Source organism: Protomyctophum bolini (genome assembly GCF_963924005.1).
Source record: "Protomyctophum bolini genome assembly, chromosome: 9".
NCBI classification, from domain to species: domain Eukaryota; kingdom Metazoa; phylum Chordata; class Actinopteri; order Myctophiformes; family Myctophidae; genus Protomyctophum; species Protomyctophum bolini.
This window is the reverse complement of record NC_137870.1, coordinates 26866913-26886931: the sequence shown is the minus strand read 5'-3', so window position 1 is coordinate 26886931 and position 20019 is coordinate 26866913. Positions and strand designations below refer to the sequence as shown.

Below are 20019 nucleotides of genomic sequence, written 5' to 3'. Positions count from 1 at the left end.
TCTTCACATTGTGAGGACCTGTCCTCATAAGAGAAATAAAATGGTCTTTAGACTTAAGTGCTATATCTTGCACCACCCCTTAATCCTTATCCCTAAACTTATTTACCATTTTTTACTATTTAAAAAAACCTAAAATAGTTCAAATAGCCAATCTACAAGCTCACAATGTGTCAATGTAGATTATAGTTGAACTATTTTTTTATATTTTGGCAAATAAATTTAGGGATAAGGGATAAGTGGCGCAAGATAGGGCCCATATGCTTACAATTTACTGATTGTCCGCCTTCTGATTGATCCACAATGTAGTAAATAACTAAGGGAAAAATAACTTCATAATTGACAACATTGAAGCAAACAAAAAACACCCAGAAAAACTCTGGGAGGCAATTAATCAATTAGGCAGTAGCAAAACATTCAGACCAAATCTACAAGTTTCAGCATCATTTCAGATGGCTCGCTCACCACTGACAAAAGTGACAAGCTGGTTGTGACGAACAGTTTTAACAGTTTTTTCACCACCATTGCTGTCAGCAAACTTCCCCCACATGCAGGTCTTTATGGCTCTGACCACATCCAAACTCACTATGAGAAACTAGGTGTTAAAAAAGATGCATTCTCATTTCAAACCTGTTAAAACATCCCCACCAGATTCCTCAGAGACACAGCTGTCTCTATTGGTCCCACATTACAAATGTATTCATCAGTCAGTGTCACGTCCCACAAGACTTCAAATTGGCTCAAGTAATCCCTCTATATAAGAACCTGGCAACTACCGCCCTGTTTCCATCCTTTGTTCCATCTCAAAGGTTATAGAGAGATTAATTCAAGAACAAATCAACAGCTACCTCGCCGAGCAAAAGCTGCTGTTTGAATTCCAATCTGGAACATCTCACTCCACTCACACATGCCTAATGTATTTGAACGACTACATCAAACGTGAGGTAGACTCGGGCAAATTCTGTGGCATGGTTATGCTGGACCTCCAAAAGGCGTTTGACAATGTAAATACTACTAAACAAACTGAAGGCGATCGGTTTTGATAGCACATCAATAAACTGGATGAAATTCTACCTGGTCCTAGAGGGAAGAGAACAAGTGGTTGACATCAATGGAACCATGTACTCGTCCCTCCCAGTGAACTGTGGGGTTCCCCAAGGAAGTATACTTGGACTGTTACTGTTTCTCCTTTAGATTAACGACATGAAAGCTGCCTGTGACTGCAAATTGTTCTTGTTTGCGGAAGACTCTGCACTCCTGATCTAGGGCGAGAACAAAATGCAAGACGAGGAGGCTCTCAGGCCACTGGGCATTTGCCCTGTACGTCAAGTGACCAGTCCAGGCCTGGCAGGAGCTCTAATTCAGCCTTCCTTTGACTATGCTTCCACCTCTCGGTTCTCCAGCATCACAATGTCACTTAAGACTAAGCTTGTTGTTGTTGTTGTAATCTCTGCATCATTGTAAATGAGGGTCTCCCTCAATTGATTCTCAGAGAATTTAAATAAAGGTTGAATGAATGAATGAAAAAATCTTCAGACCTCCCAAAACAAACTAATTCGACTACTTCTCGCTAGGTGGGGCCCATGAGTTAAGCAATTGAAAATGGATTTGACATTCAAAATTGCAAATGCAGCCTTTCCCTCGATGCCCTCAGTAACCGCATACCTGACTAACTACCTCAGCCACAATACTAGAGGGAGCATGAACAACGATCTGACCAGCCACTTTCAAAACAAACATGGGTAAATTCTCCCTCTACAACACGGCCACCCAGGCGTGAATGCCCTGACCCCCTCCCTCAAAAAAATCAGATCACTTACATCTTTTAAAACAGGCCTGAAAATCCACCTTTCAGCAGGCCCAAGGGAGAGGAAATGATCCTTCCCCCTGGTGATCACCCTTCCTTTTTCCTCACTTCTGTACATAGATTTTTTTTGTTGTTATTGTTGAATTATGTTGTTCTTTTTTCATGTCATGTCTATGAATTGATTGCACAGGGCCTAAATGGAAACAAGACTGCAAGGACTTTTTTTGGTGCTATCCCTTTTGAACCGAGTGTTTGACTGTACTCTGTTGCTTGTTTTTTTTTGTGGCTTTTGTATTTATTTTATATATGGTTTTTATGGAGGGACAGACAGTAGGCTGGCAGGAAATGGGGAGAGAGATGGGGGGAAGACATGCAGTGAAGGCCATCGGGATCGGGAGTCGAACCCGCGGCACACTGCCAGACTGGATTGCCAGCCAAGGTGCCTGGACCACTGAGCCATGGCCCAGGCCCTCTGTTGCTGTTTTTAGACTTTTTTACATTTATGTTCAATAAACTATTCAATCAATCAATCAATCAATCAATCAATCAATCAATCAATCAATCAATCAATCAGTCAGTCCCTGTGACTCCCTGGCCGACCGACCAACCAACCAACCAACATATTCTTTCCACATATTGTCTCTGTCGGGTGGAAACAACATATGTCCTGCTACTTTTTATGCTTTTGTGTGATGCTGTAAGTATGATCAAGTCAGGCATTAATGTCCTGGCCGTCCTTGAAATGAAACAGGTTGAGAATGACTGCCCCAAATTAAAACAGGTTGACTTGAGCATGACAGGTTGAAATGAAAAAGGTTGAGAATGGTCTAAACTAAACTATTCACAGTGACACCAGGAAGAGAGAGAGCTGAGATGGAGCTGCTCCTGACCTGAAGTAACCTCTCCATTATTTATCTAACCATGCTGACATAACCATAAGCTTGTTTGTTGCCGCGGAGACTGCTTTAATTGGATTGTCAGCTCAGAGCCATCAGCTGCTCTCATGGCCCAGTGCTGAGGTGAGAGACACTATACATTACTGACCTAAACCATTCAATAATAATAATAATAATAATAATAATTTTCGATTCCTAGCACAACATATTTTCAGATGAGGGTCTGCGGACAAATGCATATTAATCTCGGGGTCCTTCGTTTACAGTTGCAATCACCTCTCCGTCGAGAGAGTACATAAAGCCAGAAATCTAGATGTGTGTTTTGGTTTATGTTATTTTCATGCTTTGCTGTGTTTTATAATTTGTGTGAGAGTGAGATTATTGTTGAGTTATTTTTACTTTATTGTTTTGCTTATTTATTTGTGTTTGAGTGTTTCATGATTTTGTAAACTTATCTTTCCACTGACTCCCTAACCCACTGAGTGCATCAAGGACCGAGTGACTAATGACCTGCACCTGGGCGTGGGTGGGGCCGATAATCAAGAGGCCTATATATTTGGGCTGGCAGAGAGAACACAAAAAAGAAAAAGATTGAGCAGAGTGTTTGGGAGAAGAAGTGGAGAGACGGGGCAGCCACCACGGCTGGGAGCCAGGACGCAGCCGGGGGCCAGTGGTAGCCATGTCATCGACCAGAGAAGGGCTGTAAGCGCCACGACCACGACCCCCATGGGGGGCCAGTGGTAGCCATGTCCTCGACACTATAAATGCCACGACCACGACCACGACCCCCAGTGTGCGCCCTTGCCATGGAGGGGCTGCCCAGAGACGAGATATGGAAGGCAGCAGATGGGCCGCAGCACTACCATGCCATAATCAGAAGGGCTCAGGTTAACACCTGGGCTTGTCTGTAAGTACCCGATTTGTAGTGTTGCCGACGTGTAGACCGACCTGTACTTCCATCATTAGGACATTGTGAAACGGATGAACTGGTCCCAGTGCTCTTGTGTTTCAGTGACCAGAAGAGTAGAAGAAACGGACCTTTGACTCCTTGCTTTTGTTGCACAATTGCAGATTTGCACATTGTGAGAAACCGTATTTTAAAGTGTTTATTTTTAGAATTTTGTTTAGTTAGTTATTTAGGATTTTATAGGGATTTTAGGCTTAGGGCGTTTTTAATATAACTGTATTATTCTATGTGCCCCCTGTATTAGCGCAATAAAATTCCTTATCCTTTTTGTAACCCCCCCAACATCCTGTTTCAGTATTCAGTCCTTCCCTGTGTTTTAGCTCTTTTATGCTCTTTTACCTGGTTTTAAACTCGAAGTTCCCTTTACTCTGTTGTTTTAATCAAAGGGTGGCGTAGTTGGCTACAATGTTTATTGAGTTCACAGTGAATATGCACTTTCAAACTGTGCACTTTATTTAATAGTTTATTGTGACTGAGTCGGCCACCTGTCACAATTGCATTTTATTGATCTTGTCAATGCTATTGTGTTACCTGGGTTATGCCTCCAGGCCAACACATACAGTAGGCTATGCCTTATACAGTATGTCATGCCATCTATCTTATCTAACTATAAATGTGTACGCCAAATCTTTGTGTGATATGAATTTTTTTCAGCCCTAATTCTGAGGGGAACATTATAGCCGGAAATGGCATACCGGTATCTACAATCTCACAACTCCTTATGCTGTGAGCCGTTGAAGAGCTTTTTCGTCAAAGAGGTTTGGTGTAGAAGGACAAAAGATCAGATCAAGTATAGAGACAAAATGTCAGGTTTAGTAAGTATTGAAGGTTTAAGTGGTTAAACAACACTATTTTACACAATTATTTACTGATAATAGTGCTGTCATCTCTCTCAGACAAGGGGTCCTTGGACTGAAAGACGCTGAAGACGCCTGCCCTAAACGCTTGCACTCGCAAACGCCATTGACTCACTGGCTCTTCCCTGTATACAGTATTTATTTCTCCCAAGCTGAATGTGTTCTTTGAGGAGCACCTCCACCTGGATAATGAGATCCGCTACGTCATGGACGGCCATCAGGGACAAGGACGAGCGCTGGATCAGGATCTCCATGACCAAAGGAGACCTCATCATCCTGCCTGCAGGCATCTACATGAACCATAGCTTAAAGGGCCACTTCACCCCTTTTGCAACCAGATCTTATTTGAATGGATGTTTGGGAGACAAGAAACACTTTCCTGGGGTTTTTATGTGGGCTATATGTGTTTTTAGATATTTCAGTATTTCAAAGTGTCCATGGGCTCCATGATGTCATGGACACTGTGCTGACTTACTTCCTGGACTACATGTTGTCTCAGTAAGACAGCCCTCCCCATATCCACAAGGACAAAAGCAGAGCTCCTATTTTGAAGGCATCCCGGCACCGATTGTGTTAATGACCAAATGAATAGAAACAACACAAAAAGTACGGCATGACATCACAGGTCCTGTGCCTCCCCGGCTGCACCTTAACCACTATGGCTAGGCCATTGACACACCAGAGACATGACCTTTGACACGATCACATTTTCTCAATAGAAGAGCAGGGAGACAAAATCACCCCTATTGTTATATTGTATTAACATACTTTAAGAAAGTGGTCAGTGGTGTGTATCAGGAGGGAATGATAGATAGACTGCTGCTATTGGTAAAATAAATAATAATATGGTGGGTCTTAAGCATGTTTTTATAAGTCCCTAGGGTGGGGGCAACGAGTTTGTTTCACAACTATTAGGTAGCATCAGAATCAGTTCAACCACTTTAACCCTATTATACATCGCCTATTTGCGCAACATTGTGAGGTTGTAGATCTGCTATTTTCAAAACAATGATGTTGGCACATCATTCAAACATATGTTGTTTTTTGTGTGTGTTTGTTATTGGTCTTTTAGATGTTTTATGTTGCACTGCAAGTGGCTGAGGGGGAAACGATATTTCATGTTCTTTAAGTAGATTTAATGGAGAACACAGACCTCTCTTCCTCCACCACGGTCCCTCGGGGATTGAGAACGACACGTCGCGGAACTCCAAGTTCACCGCCGGCCGGCGCGGCAACGAGGAGAAGCGCTGCGCCTCCGTCAGGGTGTTGTCCACCTTCTTTAGAGGTGGGGGGGCGGGGGGGTAGTGGTGCAGGAGGAGTGGGGTGGTCTGCTGCACCCCCCCGTCGCCACCAACACCTCCACCCCCTGCACGCGATGACATCACCTCCTCATCAATGCTCACACACACCGACCGGGGGTCCAGCATCAGGTCCGGTGGGCCGTTGGAGTTCTGGGTGGGTGGAGGAGAGAGACATTATTTTGTAGATCAGTAGCCTAATGTCTGGATCCCTCTCTAGCTTTGTTCAGGTTTCCATTATAACCAGAATCTCATCTGAAAGGGGAGGTATTATAAAGAAAATACATAAAAAAAACCAACTACATGCTCACATAGCTCGGCTATTTTCTCAACTTTAGAAAGAAAAAATGTAACCACTTAAACCCTATATCAGTGGTTTTCAACCTGTGGTCCGGGGACCACCAGTGATCCTTGAGGGGGTTCCAGGTGGTCCCCAGATAAATGATGGAGAGTTGGTAACCAAATGGACCCTTATATATCTTTAACTCTTGAGAGCGTAAAATGAAACCAAATGGACCATTACAGGTACATTTGGCTTCATTTTACGCTCTCAAGAGTTAAATGATTGTTAAACATCTGCATTACTTAATTAACAAGAAGTCTACACAATTAGATAATGTAAAATAATGTTATCATGTTATTACAATGTCATCTATCTATCCACATCAATACAGCTTGGAACAAAATCTTATCCTACAACCCAGTTTTGGGTCTGAAAAGCTAAATCTCATCAAATGGTGGTCCGCGCCTCAAATGCCAATAAACTAATGGGCCTTGATATTAAAAGGGTTGAAAACACTGCCCTAAATAGTTGGCCGGAGTCCCTCAAGGCTCTATAGTAGTATCTTTTCTGTTATTGTGGGTTAAAGCTTTAGCTGAAAATTGCCGTCGCATTGTGAGCTTGTCGATTTGCTATTTTCTGCGAAAGCTTTCCCCATAACATGGATGCTGGTTAAAGTATAATTTCTGAGATCTATAGGTTCCCAGAACTCCAAGTTAGTACAACTTTAGTAGTAGAAACTCCTGAGCAGGGCCTAAATTAGATTTTGAAACCCTTATGTGAAACCAAGCCGTAGCGAATGGAAACAAATCCAGAACCTGCACGGTTTGCTTAGGTCTTGTAGTCGATAAGAGCCTTTAGATTAGTTGATTTCGGTTCAGTTTGGTTCAGTTCGGTTTGTTTCGATTTGGTTTGGCCTGGCTTGGTTTGGTTTAGGGTCAGGTTTTCCTTAGGTTAGGGAGTTCAGCATGTTTTAGTTTAGATGTACAATGATGGAATAAGGATCAAGCAGTGCAGTAGAATGCTTTTGTGTAACGTTATACAAGTGAAAGGGATTTAAACACCTTCCACTTACTGCTGTAACTAAACACCTGTAGAACAAACACAAGCTGCTCTCACACATCTCCCCAGCCACATATTCATCTGATTTGACCCTTCATATAGTTGTGGTCGGTCAGAAACCTCCATGAATTATTCTAACTTGTGTTAACTTTTTCTCGTAAACTAATGCCCTATACGACATGATCATACTACGTCACACAAAACCATCAAAAGTAACAGATCCACAAGCTTGAAACACAGAGCTCGAGATCTGCTACTTTTGCTATCCACTTCTTTACACCAGTGATGTGACAATCATATAGATTCTGATTCTCTCATACTGAGGCTTCTTATGACCTGGCCATCAAATTATTTTTGCTTAGGCATGCACAAAATAATCCACAAATTCAAGGTTTCATGGGGTGTGTAATTGACAGAAAATTTCTTCTGTGAACTATTCCTTTAATATGCAAACATATACAGAAGGTTTATAATGACTAAGATAGTTTCAGTGACTAAACTCAGTGGAGTTCAGTGGAAAGCTTACATTAAATTTGAGAATTCAACTCCAAGTTCAAATTAATTTGGTAGTAGCCTACAACAAGCTCTCCATTTAGAAATCAGAACATTTATAAACACAATTTATAAAATGGGAATTGAGAGTTTACATAGTACACATAGTGCATGCATAAACGTTCCTTTATGATTTTATCTGGTTTCAGCATATATATTTGATTTTCTCTATTATTAAGGTTACGAGGGGGGTCATGAGCCATGGCCAAAGCATTTTCGGGGGTCCCCAGCCAAAAACGTTGAGAACCACTGCAGTATGGTACAGTACCGTACAGCACAGTACGGTAAAGTGTACAGTACAGTACAGTATATGGTACAGTACAGTACAGTACGGTACAGTACAGTACAGTACAGTACAGTACAGTACAGTACAGTACAGTACAGTACAGTACAGTACAGTACAGTACGGTACGGTACACTACAGTACAGTACGGTACACTACTTAGTAGTACTGTGTACTGTACTGTACTGTAACAGTACAGTACAGTACAGTACAGTACAGTACAGTACAGTACAGTACAGTACAGTACGGTACACTACAGTACAGCCAGAGCCATAGAGTATAGACCGAGTTGCGCAAACTCCGTTCACTTCATGGGGCCAGTCCAATGGCGGCTCTTCTACATAGACTTCTATTGGTTTGTCCCTAATTGAAGGCTCCACATAGGGACAACCAGAAGTTTACGGAATGCATTGGAGTCTATGGGCTTGAGCGAGTATGATTCTGAACCATGTAACCAGGCTGTTTTCTGCCCCCTTAATATCGCAACTCTTCTATTAGATGGCTCCGAGTACGGCACACCGGACAACTGGCCGACTGGATGGCGTGGCATGGCACCACTAGAGACAACTGGCCGACTGGATGGCGTGGCACATGGCACCACTAGAGACAACTGGCCGACTGGATGGCGTGGCACATGGCACCACTAGAGACAACTGGCCGACTGGATGGCGTGGCATGGCAAATTTTTAACCACTGATATAGGCCTAGCCTGCCTGTTCCTGTGCTGTGCATGCATGACATCCATATGGAGCGTGCTGACATTATAAAACGTGCGGTAGCCTAGCACTGTACGTGTGACTGCATGTGGCAGTGCAGTCTGACGGCTCTGGGCTGGCCATGCCGGTAAGAAGCAGCTCGTTAATCCGGTTCTATACCGGGAAGGTGGGGAGGTAACTGTCGGTCAACAGCTTATATGGTCAGAATGAAAAACAGCCAGCCTCACCTCCTGACCCCAGAACAGTCAAACTGAAAGTAACCATAATGTGTTTTTTCGACCAACATTTAAAATAAATGTCTATAGTCACCCAGACACCTGTCTGCATTTCTGTCCGTCTGCCTGCCTGCAGGTCACATCACTGCCAGTCCTTCTAAACCATAAGCACGTTGATTTTAATATGACTGCAGGATTTTCTTTTTTTACAGACATTTTGACATACATTTTTGAATATGTTGACGAATTGAATACATATGACCACAATTGAAACAAGTTTCCATGGACTGTCTTTGTGTGATCCTTTTAGCCTGCATGTCACTGTGACTGCACGTGCTGTTTACATTTCTGACTAATAAAGTATTCAATCAATCAATCAATCAACCAACCAATCACACTTCTAAAAAAAAAGCAGGCAATTAAAACATTTTTATAAGACAATTAACGTTCCTCTGAATTTAAAAAAGTTAGAAATACTAGAAAACAAACGTTCCATGGGAACAAAAACACGTATATCCCAGACCGAAGGCAACCTAGTTCTATTAGAAAAACAGAATTCTAGACGTTTATAAATAAACGCGTTACCATAAAGTCCAATTGGGACCATTTTTGGTTAATTTAACACCGTGTAGCCTACCCAAATACCTGAGGTCTAAGGATAGCCTACGAATCGAAATCTAAACCATGTAGTACTCAAACTTTTTGTGGCCAAGGCGCCCAAATGTATATATAGGCTATACTATAACCTATCAATATCCGCTATATGGCCATATTTGGCCGCGGACCCCCCGCAGATTGACTCACCATAATGATGGAGTTAGTGACCTGGGCGTTGTTGAGGGAACAGGCTGCCATCAGGGCAGACATCCCTGCACGCAACCTCTCCTTTTTGGACGGAGAGTCACTTTGGCTTGTTTCTTTTGAAGAAATAATGATGATATTAGAAATAATTATTTAGAATCAAATAAAAATACAAAGCACGCGGCGGCGGCGCACATTAGCCTTCTCGCGCTCCGTTCTGTTCTTCCTTCCCTGGCTCGCGCGGTGCGTGCGGTGATGCGCGCGCCGTGGGTGTGAAGTGGTGCGTGCGTTTTGTTCAGAAATCCACTCACTCTATACCTACAGTCTGTGTGTGTCTGACTGCAATGGAATCACAATATTTTATTTATTTATAATTATTTTGTAGAAATTCTACTAAAATGTGTCCACGTACTGTCCACACATGACAAACGGAAATAGGATATTTTAAATACCATTTTAGTTAGGCGGTGCCTAAATGATTTTAACTTTACTTTGGGATTAGGCCTAAAGCCTATACGATTTATTTTACATTGGAAACTATTATGTGTCAAACGTGATGCCGGTGATGGTTGTATACAAAACCATTATCATGACTTGAATTAGCCGATACACTGTACAATCTTATTGTTAGACAATAGAGGGCGCCCCTGGCTAACCAACACTAACCTGTGCGTGTGTCTGTTTTTTTTCAATCATAACTAAACCAACGCATCTTTCAGCTACAGAACGTCTTAAACGCTTGCCAAAAAGAAATAACATTTAAGCCTACAAGGTAACACGATGATAAATTTGCCATTCACACTGAGCCCTATAATAGGCCTAACTTTAATAACTATATTTTTCAGCTACCATTGTAGCCTATTTTATATAGTCGGTGTAAACTTTGGCATCAACTTGACCAACGACAAGCCAGGAGATGACCAGTACAATTACAGTAAAATTGGTCACTTGTGGAGTTGATGCTGAGCAGACAGTAGCCTACAGTACAATTATTGGTCAATGGGACCTGACCAGTACAACAATTTATTTGGTTTGTTTTTACTGTTGGCCACAGGGAGATGACCAGAACAAAACCATTATCCAATAACACAATGCGTGTAAAATTGAAGTAACTTAGTTCTCATCCACTTTTGTTTGCAATATTGATGTTTTATTTCTCCCAAAAAAGAAAAAGCAGCAGTCTCTCACTTATGATTTCAACTCAAGTCTTCTGAAAAAGTACAAAACGTGGGCAAATGAAATTGCATTATAATATTAAGTGGGAGTGTGTTAATAAGTAACGACACAAGGATTTCTGAGTGCAGATTTTATGCGTCATTACAAACAAACCCTCTTTAACACTGAGACGAACACTGTCTCCCCTTCCACTTAAAACATACTTTTATACCGAAAGTACAGTTGTATCATTGTAACATTTATGGCAATTATTTATTCATATGAAAACTAAACCCTAGAAATGATGAACAGTGACCTTTCTAATAACAGATGAAAAGTATAGTTTTGTAAGTGTTTTTTTTTCCTTCGAAATATAAGACCAGCTGAAAAGAACAATGGGGTCTAAACATGGAATTGAGCGGGGTCTATAAAAGGTCTGCTCATTTTTTTTACCCCTTCTACACCAGTCGTGCACCAACTGGGAGTTGGGACCCACAGGGGGACCACAAATTAGTGTGTGTGTGTACAATTGAATTACTTTTAATACCAAATTGGCCAAATATTAGGAGGTGGCAAACAAAATAGCTGAACTACATGCTCATAACTGGTGTTGCCTATATACTTTGCCTATTTTCACAATATTATCCGTGGAACAGAGTCAAACTAAACACACACCAAGTGCTTGTTATGGTGTGTGTGGGGTGTTCAAATATGATTTGGGGGGGGGGGGGGGGGGGGGAAGCACCCTGAAGCATTTCAGAACCTTTGCTCTACACCAAATCCAAAACAGCCACTCTACAAGCTGACAATGCGTTGCGATCTTATAGAGTTATTTTTGCGTCCCCACCCACCCCCCAGAATAGATGGTCACCGTTACTCAACGTCAGGTCAAACCAGATGGTCCAAATGGAACCCCCCCCTTATGGGTCTGTAACTGTGTACAACGTACTCATGGATTGAAGCAAAATAAATCAGTACGAGTTCTAATGTGCGATTTGTGAAACAGCATGAAAGGTGACCCCAAAGTAGAGTGCCCTTTCCTAAATCATTAGCACAATAAGTACAATTTCTGCTAACCAGGTGAATAAATCAGATTTAGGCTTTAACCTTTGATTTTATGAAATATCTCAGACATTAGGGTGTAAGGAAAGATGCTTCTTAACATATTGCTAGGTTGACCAATGTTCTAATCTTAAAATAACCGGAAATAGCCGATGAAATGCCCCAAATCAGTCGTGAGAACTTTAATCCATGTGTAATCGCAGATGTAGAAATTCCATTTGTGAACTCTCATAGTTACAGACCTGTAAGCCTCCATTTTGGCCTGATGGTTGCCCGACCAAACGTTGAGAAACAGTTGGTTTAAGTGATTAAACGCCACATCCAGCACTGTTCAGGACCATCTGTTCTTGTTGGCATGGAAACATATACTATCAAAAACCTGATGAAAACATTAGGATTGTCATTTTTTTTATTTGGTCTTCTTCTCTGTGGCCAGCGTGTCGTGGAGTTTGGAGATGCACTTCTCAAACTGGTCCATCACCAGCGTACCGCTGTCGTCGAAGAAATAGGCCACAGACTTGGTGAAGTCGTCCTCCCGGTAAGAGTTGGTTTTACCGTCCGTGAAACACACCCTGAGTGTGTACTGGTCGTCAAACCTATGGTAAACAAACATACACACAAAAGAGTTTAAATTATGTCAAATCTACACCCTCAGGGCTCTTTTCCTGGCAAGTGTCCTTGGTGGGCATAGTTTTCTCCTCCATCATCCGTGTGTGAATGGGTGATCATTGCAAATGGTTGAATGTTGGAGAAACATACATACAGTATATTACATCTACACTGAATTTAAACTGAAATACATAATGCTAAATGGTGCATTGTATGTATGCAGCATCTAAATGTCACCTTTTCAGACTGGAGGAGAGCTGCCACTCATGGTCAGGGTCCATGCCTGCAGGGTCTTTCTGCACTGCCACCAGGAAGATGCTCTTCTCTTTGTATGATGTGTACAGAGTCAGGATGCCCATCATTATGAAATAAGTACAGGGCGGTTAAGGAAGAACAACTAGGTCAGTGCAGAGCAAAATCAATAGCACAATGTTTTAGTGTGTGTGGGATATTGTCGCTGTCAGGCAGAAACCTCGTATCTCTTTTCACGTAAATGAATGCCCTACTTCGTCGTACAAGAGTGCTGTCGCCTCACAGCTAGAAGGTCCTGGGTTCGATTCCCGCTGGGGACGAGTGTTCTCTCCTCCGTGTTCAGTGCCCATACCCGTTGGTGAAAGGGCCTAACAGTCTTTGTATTGAGTTTGTGCTTGAAATGTACTGTAATTCTGCAAACTGTTAATAAAGATTTCAATCAATCAAAAAAAGCCTAAATTCTCCCCGTGTCCCCTAGGGTAGATACCCTCACAAGAAACATGCACTCACTGCAGTAATCCTGGTCTCTAAACTGCCTCCCCCTGGCCAGCTGGGGCACCTGATGGAGGAGAAAGGAACTGGTTGGAATAACGTGTTCCTTCTATGCGCTACGGCCAGCCGGGGAAACTCCCCCCTGTCAGGTGAAAAGAAGCAGCTTGAAATTCCTCATGCATAGAAGGCAGCATGTGGTCAGTCTGCTGCCCCCCCCCCCCGACAGAGACGACAAATCTTGTGTTTGATGTGTAAGGATATGAGATAACGCAGCATGCCAGGACAGGTTTGGACTCTGGGAAGGGATGCAGGAAGTCCCAGACCAGAGCCACCATGGCAAACACACATGACACTGTGCAGATCAACAGACGACCGTCTACTAGATTGAAGTTCTCCAAATAGCAATACTTCTCCAACAAGACCTGCAGGAGAGGAGAGAAGTCATAAAAAGTAGAAAGCAAAGAAAAACGTAAGGAACAAATAACATAAAACAATTATAAAAGATAAATTATATTAAAGTGTTCAGTAACAGAATAGAATAATAATATATTAAAGCAGGGGTCTGAAACCCCTAGAGGGTCATAACTTATAAGAGTTACTACTGTACATCAACCACTTGAACTCTAGCATCGCTATTCTGAGGAGAACTTTATACATCAGCAATATTTGCAGTGAGAGGCGTTGTGATCTTTTAGATCAACTATGTTCGGCAAAGAGGTTCGCTGTAGAGGGGAAAATATTTACCAGTATATATACGTATATTGATAATTTACGTGGTTAAATGTCTAAAATACACATTCCAATAGTGATGTCAAACAAGTCTATGAAGCCATGTATGAAAGCTACCGGTATACAAAAAGTTTCATCTGCAATACAATTTTATACAATATGAAGTGGGGTGTCCCTGCTTCATCTCTCTCTCAGTCAAGGGGTCCTTAGCCTGTGAAACATTGAAGACCCCTGGATTAAAGTATTCAGTAACCTTCTTAGCAGCATCGTCGAGTGAGTTCTTAACAGCGGCTCCGTCCCATTTATCAATCTTCACTGGCTTCTCGTCGATTCTCCACTGGAAACATAACGCATGTCCACCATGATCAATCACCACACTAATAATAGCGCTTATGAAAAACACCCTTGCAAAATACATAAAAACTCTTGGAAATTAACAAAGCTAGGTAATTAATAAAAACTTATTTTCCTTTCTGTTCCCTTCAGGGTTCGCCACAGCAAATCATCTGCCTGCATCTCACCCATCCTCTTCTTTCATACCAACTATCTTCATGTCCTCTCATCTATCACTACATCCAAAAACCAAAGAGGCCTCCTGCCCAACATCAGCAATCTACCTATATACTCACGATCCCTCCTCTGCGATGTCCAAACTATCTCAGTCTGGCCTCTCTGGCTTTAAAATTTCACACCCGACACGAGTGGTCTCTCCACCCGTTCCAACCTTCTTGCACTTGCTTCTTCACCTCTTTCCGACACTCACCATTGCTCTGGAATGTTGATCCTAAGTCCACCCTCCACCATCATTACCTCTACTCCCTCTTGCTGCGGCTAACCTTCATTCCTCTCCTTTCCCGGGCATATCTCCACCCACTAGATTTTCCCCTATCAGCTCACTGCTCTCACTACAGATCACAATGTTATCTGCAAACATCATGGTCCTGGGGGATTCCTGTCTAACCTCATCTGTCAGGCTGTCCATCACCATAGCGAACAAGAAGGTCAGGGTCGTAGTGCTGAAGAATTGAAGACCCACTTCCACCTTGAACTCCTCTGTCACGCCCATAGCACACCTCCCAGGCCCACTATCTTAGAAGTCTCACACATGTCCTGCACCGCTCTAACATAGGTCACTCCAGACTTCCTCATAAAATAGTATTAAAACTTAAAAGTAGAGTCAATAAAAGACAATAAATAAACAATCAACATTTAATAAAGTAAAAAGGAAATTAGATTAAAAAAACACTTCCGGTTTGACATAGGAAGCAAAAGCAGATGTGCAAAACTCTCCAGCTTGCAAAAGAAAAGAAAAAAACACTTCCACATAAAGTTGTATTGTTCTGCAGAAACATCTTACTTACTCCAAACAAAACGTACTTATGCATATTTATCAACATGTGACAGAAAACCAACGAGCTAAAATAATAAAATCAAAATGTAAGTTATCAGATACTAGCTTAATACTGTATTGTATTGTGCTTTACCGGGTATGCTAATTTCATATATGGGTTACCATATGTTCCATACAGTAGTGGGCAAAACTTTGCAAAGACAATAGTATAGTTATTAGTGTAAAAATAGCGTAGTAACTTTATCTAAAAAAATAAAGACATATTTTTTTATATATCTAAAATAAATGTAAAACACTGTGGAGCCCTTTTTTAGTTTTACCTGCATCCATCTTATTTCCTATACGTTGCAACTCAATGAAAGGGCTATTTCAGTTTAGCTTTAGCTTCAAGCTACTGAGTGTGAATTGAGTCGTTCTTCTGACGTTACACGTCAAATAACTGACGCTCACAGATGGAAAAACAGTTAAAATAAAACCAAATAACCGTAACATTGTTATTCAATCCGAAACGGTAAGGTTTTTATTCTTACTTTCTCCAGAAGTCCACTCTTTCCGTTTCTCGCTGCCATTTTTCCCTTTCCTCGGCTTCCGGAAACCGTTAGTGCCCCAATATGACATGGCGCGCTGAGATTGGTCGGCGCCCCGTTTTTAACGATCCAACTGGCTTGCACGCCGTGCGGGACGTAGCAACGTGAACGTTACGCACTTGCGGAAAAGCCTGACAACGGCAGATCTACAAGCTCACAGCGCATCGCGGACACGACCAGCTGAGAGCTTGTAGATCTGCTGTTTAGGCGTTCTTTGGTTTTCTCTGCCGTCTCCAGTTATTTTACGACTCCCCCCATGGTTGTTCCCATGGTTACATGACGTGACTACTGCTAAACCCGACCTGAATAGGTACCAAGTGGGCCGAACACATCAACACAAGTCCAACTGCTGCACCCGCTGCAGCTCCACCAGTGATGATAACAGAAACCAATCTATGAGTGGCACTGGCAAGAATGTATTCCTTCCCTTAGCTTGCTTCTTGTTTATATTTTTGTTCAACTTTACCATTTCTTATTCCAGCTCTCTTTTTGTTCACTTAAACCATATTTACATAACCAATAAAATCCATACAGTGCAGATATCAAATACAATATGAAAACAATAAACCTCAAAGAATGTAACACAAGACCATCGGACCATAACCAATACAAATATTTTCACCTTGTCGTGTCCCCTTTCCAGCTGGGTGCCAATTGTTGAGTCAGTGTGTCCATGGTTTGTTCCAACTGAAATATACATTATGATAAATATGATTAGAGCATATTACACCGAAATTGACCGAATGCTTTGTAGATCTGCATTTTTACAACTATTAGAACTATCATAAGATAACTCACTTCTCCTTTATGATTGTACATTCCATCGCCTTTCCATTGGCCATTCTTTCCAACCTTATACTCAGCCAAAGTTTTCCCTTGTGTCTCTGAGGCTTAACATGGAGGACAGTCCCCACCTCCACAGCTGAGCTACCTGGGTTCCAATCACCAATTATCCTTAACTAGACCCATGTCAAATTAAAGGGCCAGCATGTCAACACTTCCTGAACATCACAATAAAAGGTAGATTGCAGGTCCGTTACGTGTGTGTGTGTGTGTGTGTGTGTGTGTGTGTGTGTGTGTGTGTGTGTGTGTGTGTGTGTGTGTGTGTGTGTTTGTGTGTGTGTGTGTGTGTGTGTGTGTGTGTGTGTGTGTGTGTGTGTGTGTGTCCGACCCGTCCGGTGTCCAACAGCTAATCTCCGGCACCGTTAAGGCCTATTCATAGTCTGGATTTTTGGTGGTGAGGTGACCACCGCTCCGGCTGACCACCGGAGCTGAAATAGTAAGTAAGTAAGTAAGTAGTAAGTAAGTAAATTTTATTTGTAAAGCACCTTTCAAGACAAAGTCACAAGGTGCTGAACAGAACACGGAACAAGCAATCAACAAGTTAAAAGCAAACAGGAAAAACATAGCACAATAAAGTAAAAAGACAATAAAGAATTTAACGAAGAATAAACAAGGCAAAAACTGAAAACATAGGCATGTGAAATGGTAAACTAGAGGCAGAATCACAAAAAACATAGGTATGTAAAAATAAATCGGGTAAGAGCTACATGGGAAAATAAATACGGAATAAATGTGTCTTTAACTGTCTCTTAAAAGAGTCTACTGACTCAGCATTTTTTAGCATGAGGGGCAGGGCGTTCCAAAGGGTAGGGGCAACCACTGCCCTTTGTTCTTAGGTTAGTCCCCTCCCTGGTATCTTCAGTAGATGTTTGTCTGAGGACCTAAGGGGTCGTACATTAGACTTTGGGGGCAGTAGGTCACAAATATATGAAGGGGCCAGCCCGTTTATATCAAATCAAATAACGTTGAGCGGTGGTGAGTAAAAATAATGAGAAGGGCTGGGGCGGTGGCGGTGGTTTGCTCTTCACCACGGCTCGTGACGTCATGTTGTAGTTCGGTGGTCACCTAACCACTGAAAATCCAGACTATGTATGAGCCTTTAACCCGGTCAATGCCAAACTTTGCACACACACTCCCTAGATGCCAACAATGAACCTCTGCCCCAAATTTTCCAGAAAGGCCTGTTATAGCGGAGGCCGACTTTTGTAAAACACATTTTGTATTACTCTTCCATATTTTGTCCAAAAATCCTGCAAATCGTCACACAGTATACTGAGTATAGTCATGTGCTCAAGACAGATCTGTCCGATAATTCATATTCCATCCACACACACACACACACACACACACACACACACACACACACACACACACACACACACACACACACACACACACACACACACAATGTTTATGGATGATATGGAGTAAATGTTGGCTAATTGGGGCGGCAGTTCCCTGTTGGATCCCCGGCCGCTCCTTGGGTTAGTGTTGACCTCTAACACTACTACTCCTAGGGCAAAGGCTATAACAACCTGATTACCGGGTGACGGGTGTGCCAAACTTTTCTCAGTTGTTTCTAATATGATATTTTTACGTAGAATCTAATTCTGCTTGGGACAGGGACACTGGCTGGGGGGACACTGGGGGTCACTGGCTGGGGGGACACTGGGGTGGGGGTCATTGGCTGGTGGGGACACTGGGGGTACATTGGGGCAAGTGCTGTGCTGGCTGGCTGAGGAGACACTGGCTGGTCTCCCTAGCCAGTGTCCCTCAGTGTCCCTGGCCCTAGTGACCCCCAGTATACCCCCATTGTCCTCCCCCAGCCGGTGTCCCACCAGTGCCCCCCCCCCCCCGTGCCCCCCTAGCCAGTGTCCCCCAGTTACCCCCTAGTGTCCCCCCCCAGTGGGCCCCCAGCCAGTGTCCCCCATTTACACCCAGTCTCCCCAGCGTCCCCCCTGCAGTGTCCGCCCCAAGCCAGTGTCCCTCTGTGACCCCCCCAGCCAGTGTCCCTCAGTTCCCCCCAGAAGTTAGGCAGGCTCCAGACAAGACAGACAGATGTCCCCCCCAGTGTCTCCCCAGTGTCCCCCTCTCATGTTATGCCTGACCTTTACTTATACTACTAACAATTGCATACATTTGATTTCTTAAAGTCTGAATGTGCATGTTGTTACATATGCATAATATATACTGATTAACCACAATAAACATGCTAGTTTAGTTTACTGTAAATAGACAGGTCAAGCATCTAAGCTAGCACAAGGTGAATATTAGCTCACAAAAAATGGTTACCATGTTGTTTTTTCTCCAATCAGTTTAGCTTTTCAATTAAACAAATATGAACATTTGTTTATAAAAATGATGCACATGCAAGTTAATATTGCACAGAACCATACTTAGGCAAATATCTGATTTGATGAGTAGTTCATCAAAAGAATAATTCATACATACACAATATATTTAAAGAATGACCTCATTTGGATAATCGCACCTTAAAACCTAATTTCACATTAATATTATATTTGATAAAATGTGAATATTTTGTGCCCTAAAGATATTACTGTCAACCTATTGCCATAATATACAAACATGTATTTATTACATATTTATTTCAGCTAATGTGTCTAATATGCAAATTATCTCATTAACTCAGAATTAGATTCTACGTCAAAAATCATATTTTGGCACACCCGGTAATCAGGTTGTTATAGCCTTTGCCCTGTCTAATAGTACAGCGCTTTGGATAAAGGTGCTAAATGCACCTTTGCACCATCTTAAGTAAGTGATACCAGTGATACCAGTGCATGAAAATGTAGCAGATGGAAGATCCACTCAAAAGCTAATAAGTACAGGATAATTCTTTCTTTGGTGTATGGACCACAGCCATTCTCAAAAGTCAAAATGCACCTGTTGTGCCCTTTTATCTTGATGTGCTACTGAAATGTGACAATATGCTGAACTACTTGACAATCGGCTCCTACACACTCCGACATGGCACGTATGTGCCATGTCTAATATCCCTGTCAGTGTGCTTTGTCACCCTCTACAGACATGGAAGAGAGGCCAGGTGTAGTGTAACATCAACAGAGGTCCAACTCTGTGTTGTGGAGCCACGCCCGCATCTCTGGTCCCAGGTCGAAGCGGCTGGCTTCCGAGGGTGGTCTGTATAAGGGGCAGGTGGTGATTCAGTTTGATTGTCTATTCCCAC

General features: G+C 42.4%; 2 protein-coding genes across 2 annotated transcripts in view; both read right to left on the bottom strand.

Annotated features, from left to right (window-relative positions):
* The window catches only part of abcg1 (ATP-binding cassette, sub-family G (WHITE), member 1), a gene marked incomplete at both ends in the record, with an annotated part of 18492 nt that extends 8695 nt beyond the window's left edge, over window positions 1-9797 (bottom strand). Inside the window, 2 exons of the mRNA XM_080771432.1 lie at window positions 5678-5975; window positions 9735-9797. Coding sequence (XP_080627558.1) covers window positions 5678-5975; window positions 9735-9797 — 361 coding nt within the window. The remainder of the gene's footprint in view (window positions 1-5677; window positions 5976-9734) is intronic.
* A 1225-nt stretch (window positions 9798-11022) lies between these two features.
* Window positions 11023-15977, bottom strand: spcs2 (signal peptidase complex subunit 2). The gene is made up of 5 exons (XM_080771673.1): window positions 15912-15977; window positions 14284-14367; window positions 13564-13723; window positions 12795-12930; window positions 11023-12544 (listed from the first exon to the last, which is right to left on the bottom strand). Exons 1-5 carry the CDS (start codon window positions 15948-15950, stop codon window positions 12358-12360), a joined length of 606 nt encoding a protein of 201 aa, XP_080627799.1. The 5' UTR covers window positions 15951-15977; the 3' UTR covers window positions 11023-12357.
* Between the last annotated feature and the right edge of the window lie 4042 nt (window positions 15978-20019).

Bases quoted from the DNA above. Each gene is read 5' to 3' on its own strand.
- spcs2 (XM_080771673.1), bottom strand. From the start codon at position 15,950: ATGGCAGCGAGAAACGGAAAGAGTGGACTTCTGGAGAAA. The intron at 12,931-13,563 runs CATATCCTTACA...AACCGCCCTGTA, and splicing joins CCTGGCATGCTGCGTTATCT to CTTATTTCATAATGATGGGC. The intron at 12,545-12,794 runs GTGACATTTAGA...TGTTTACCATAG, and splicing joins CTCTCCTCCAGTCTGAAAAG to GTTTGACGACCAGTACACAC.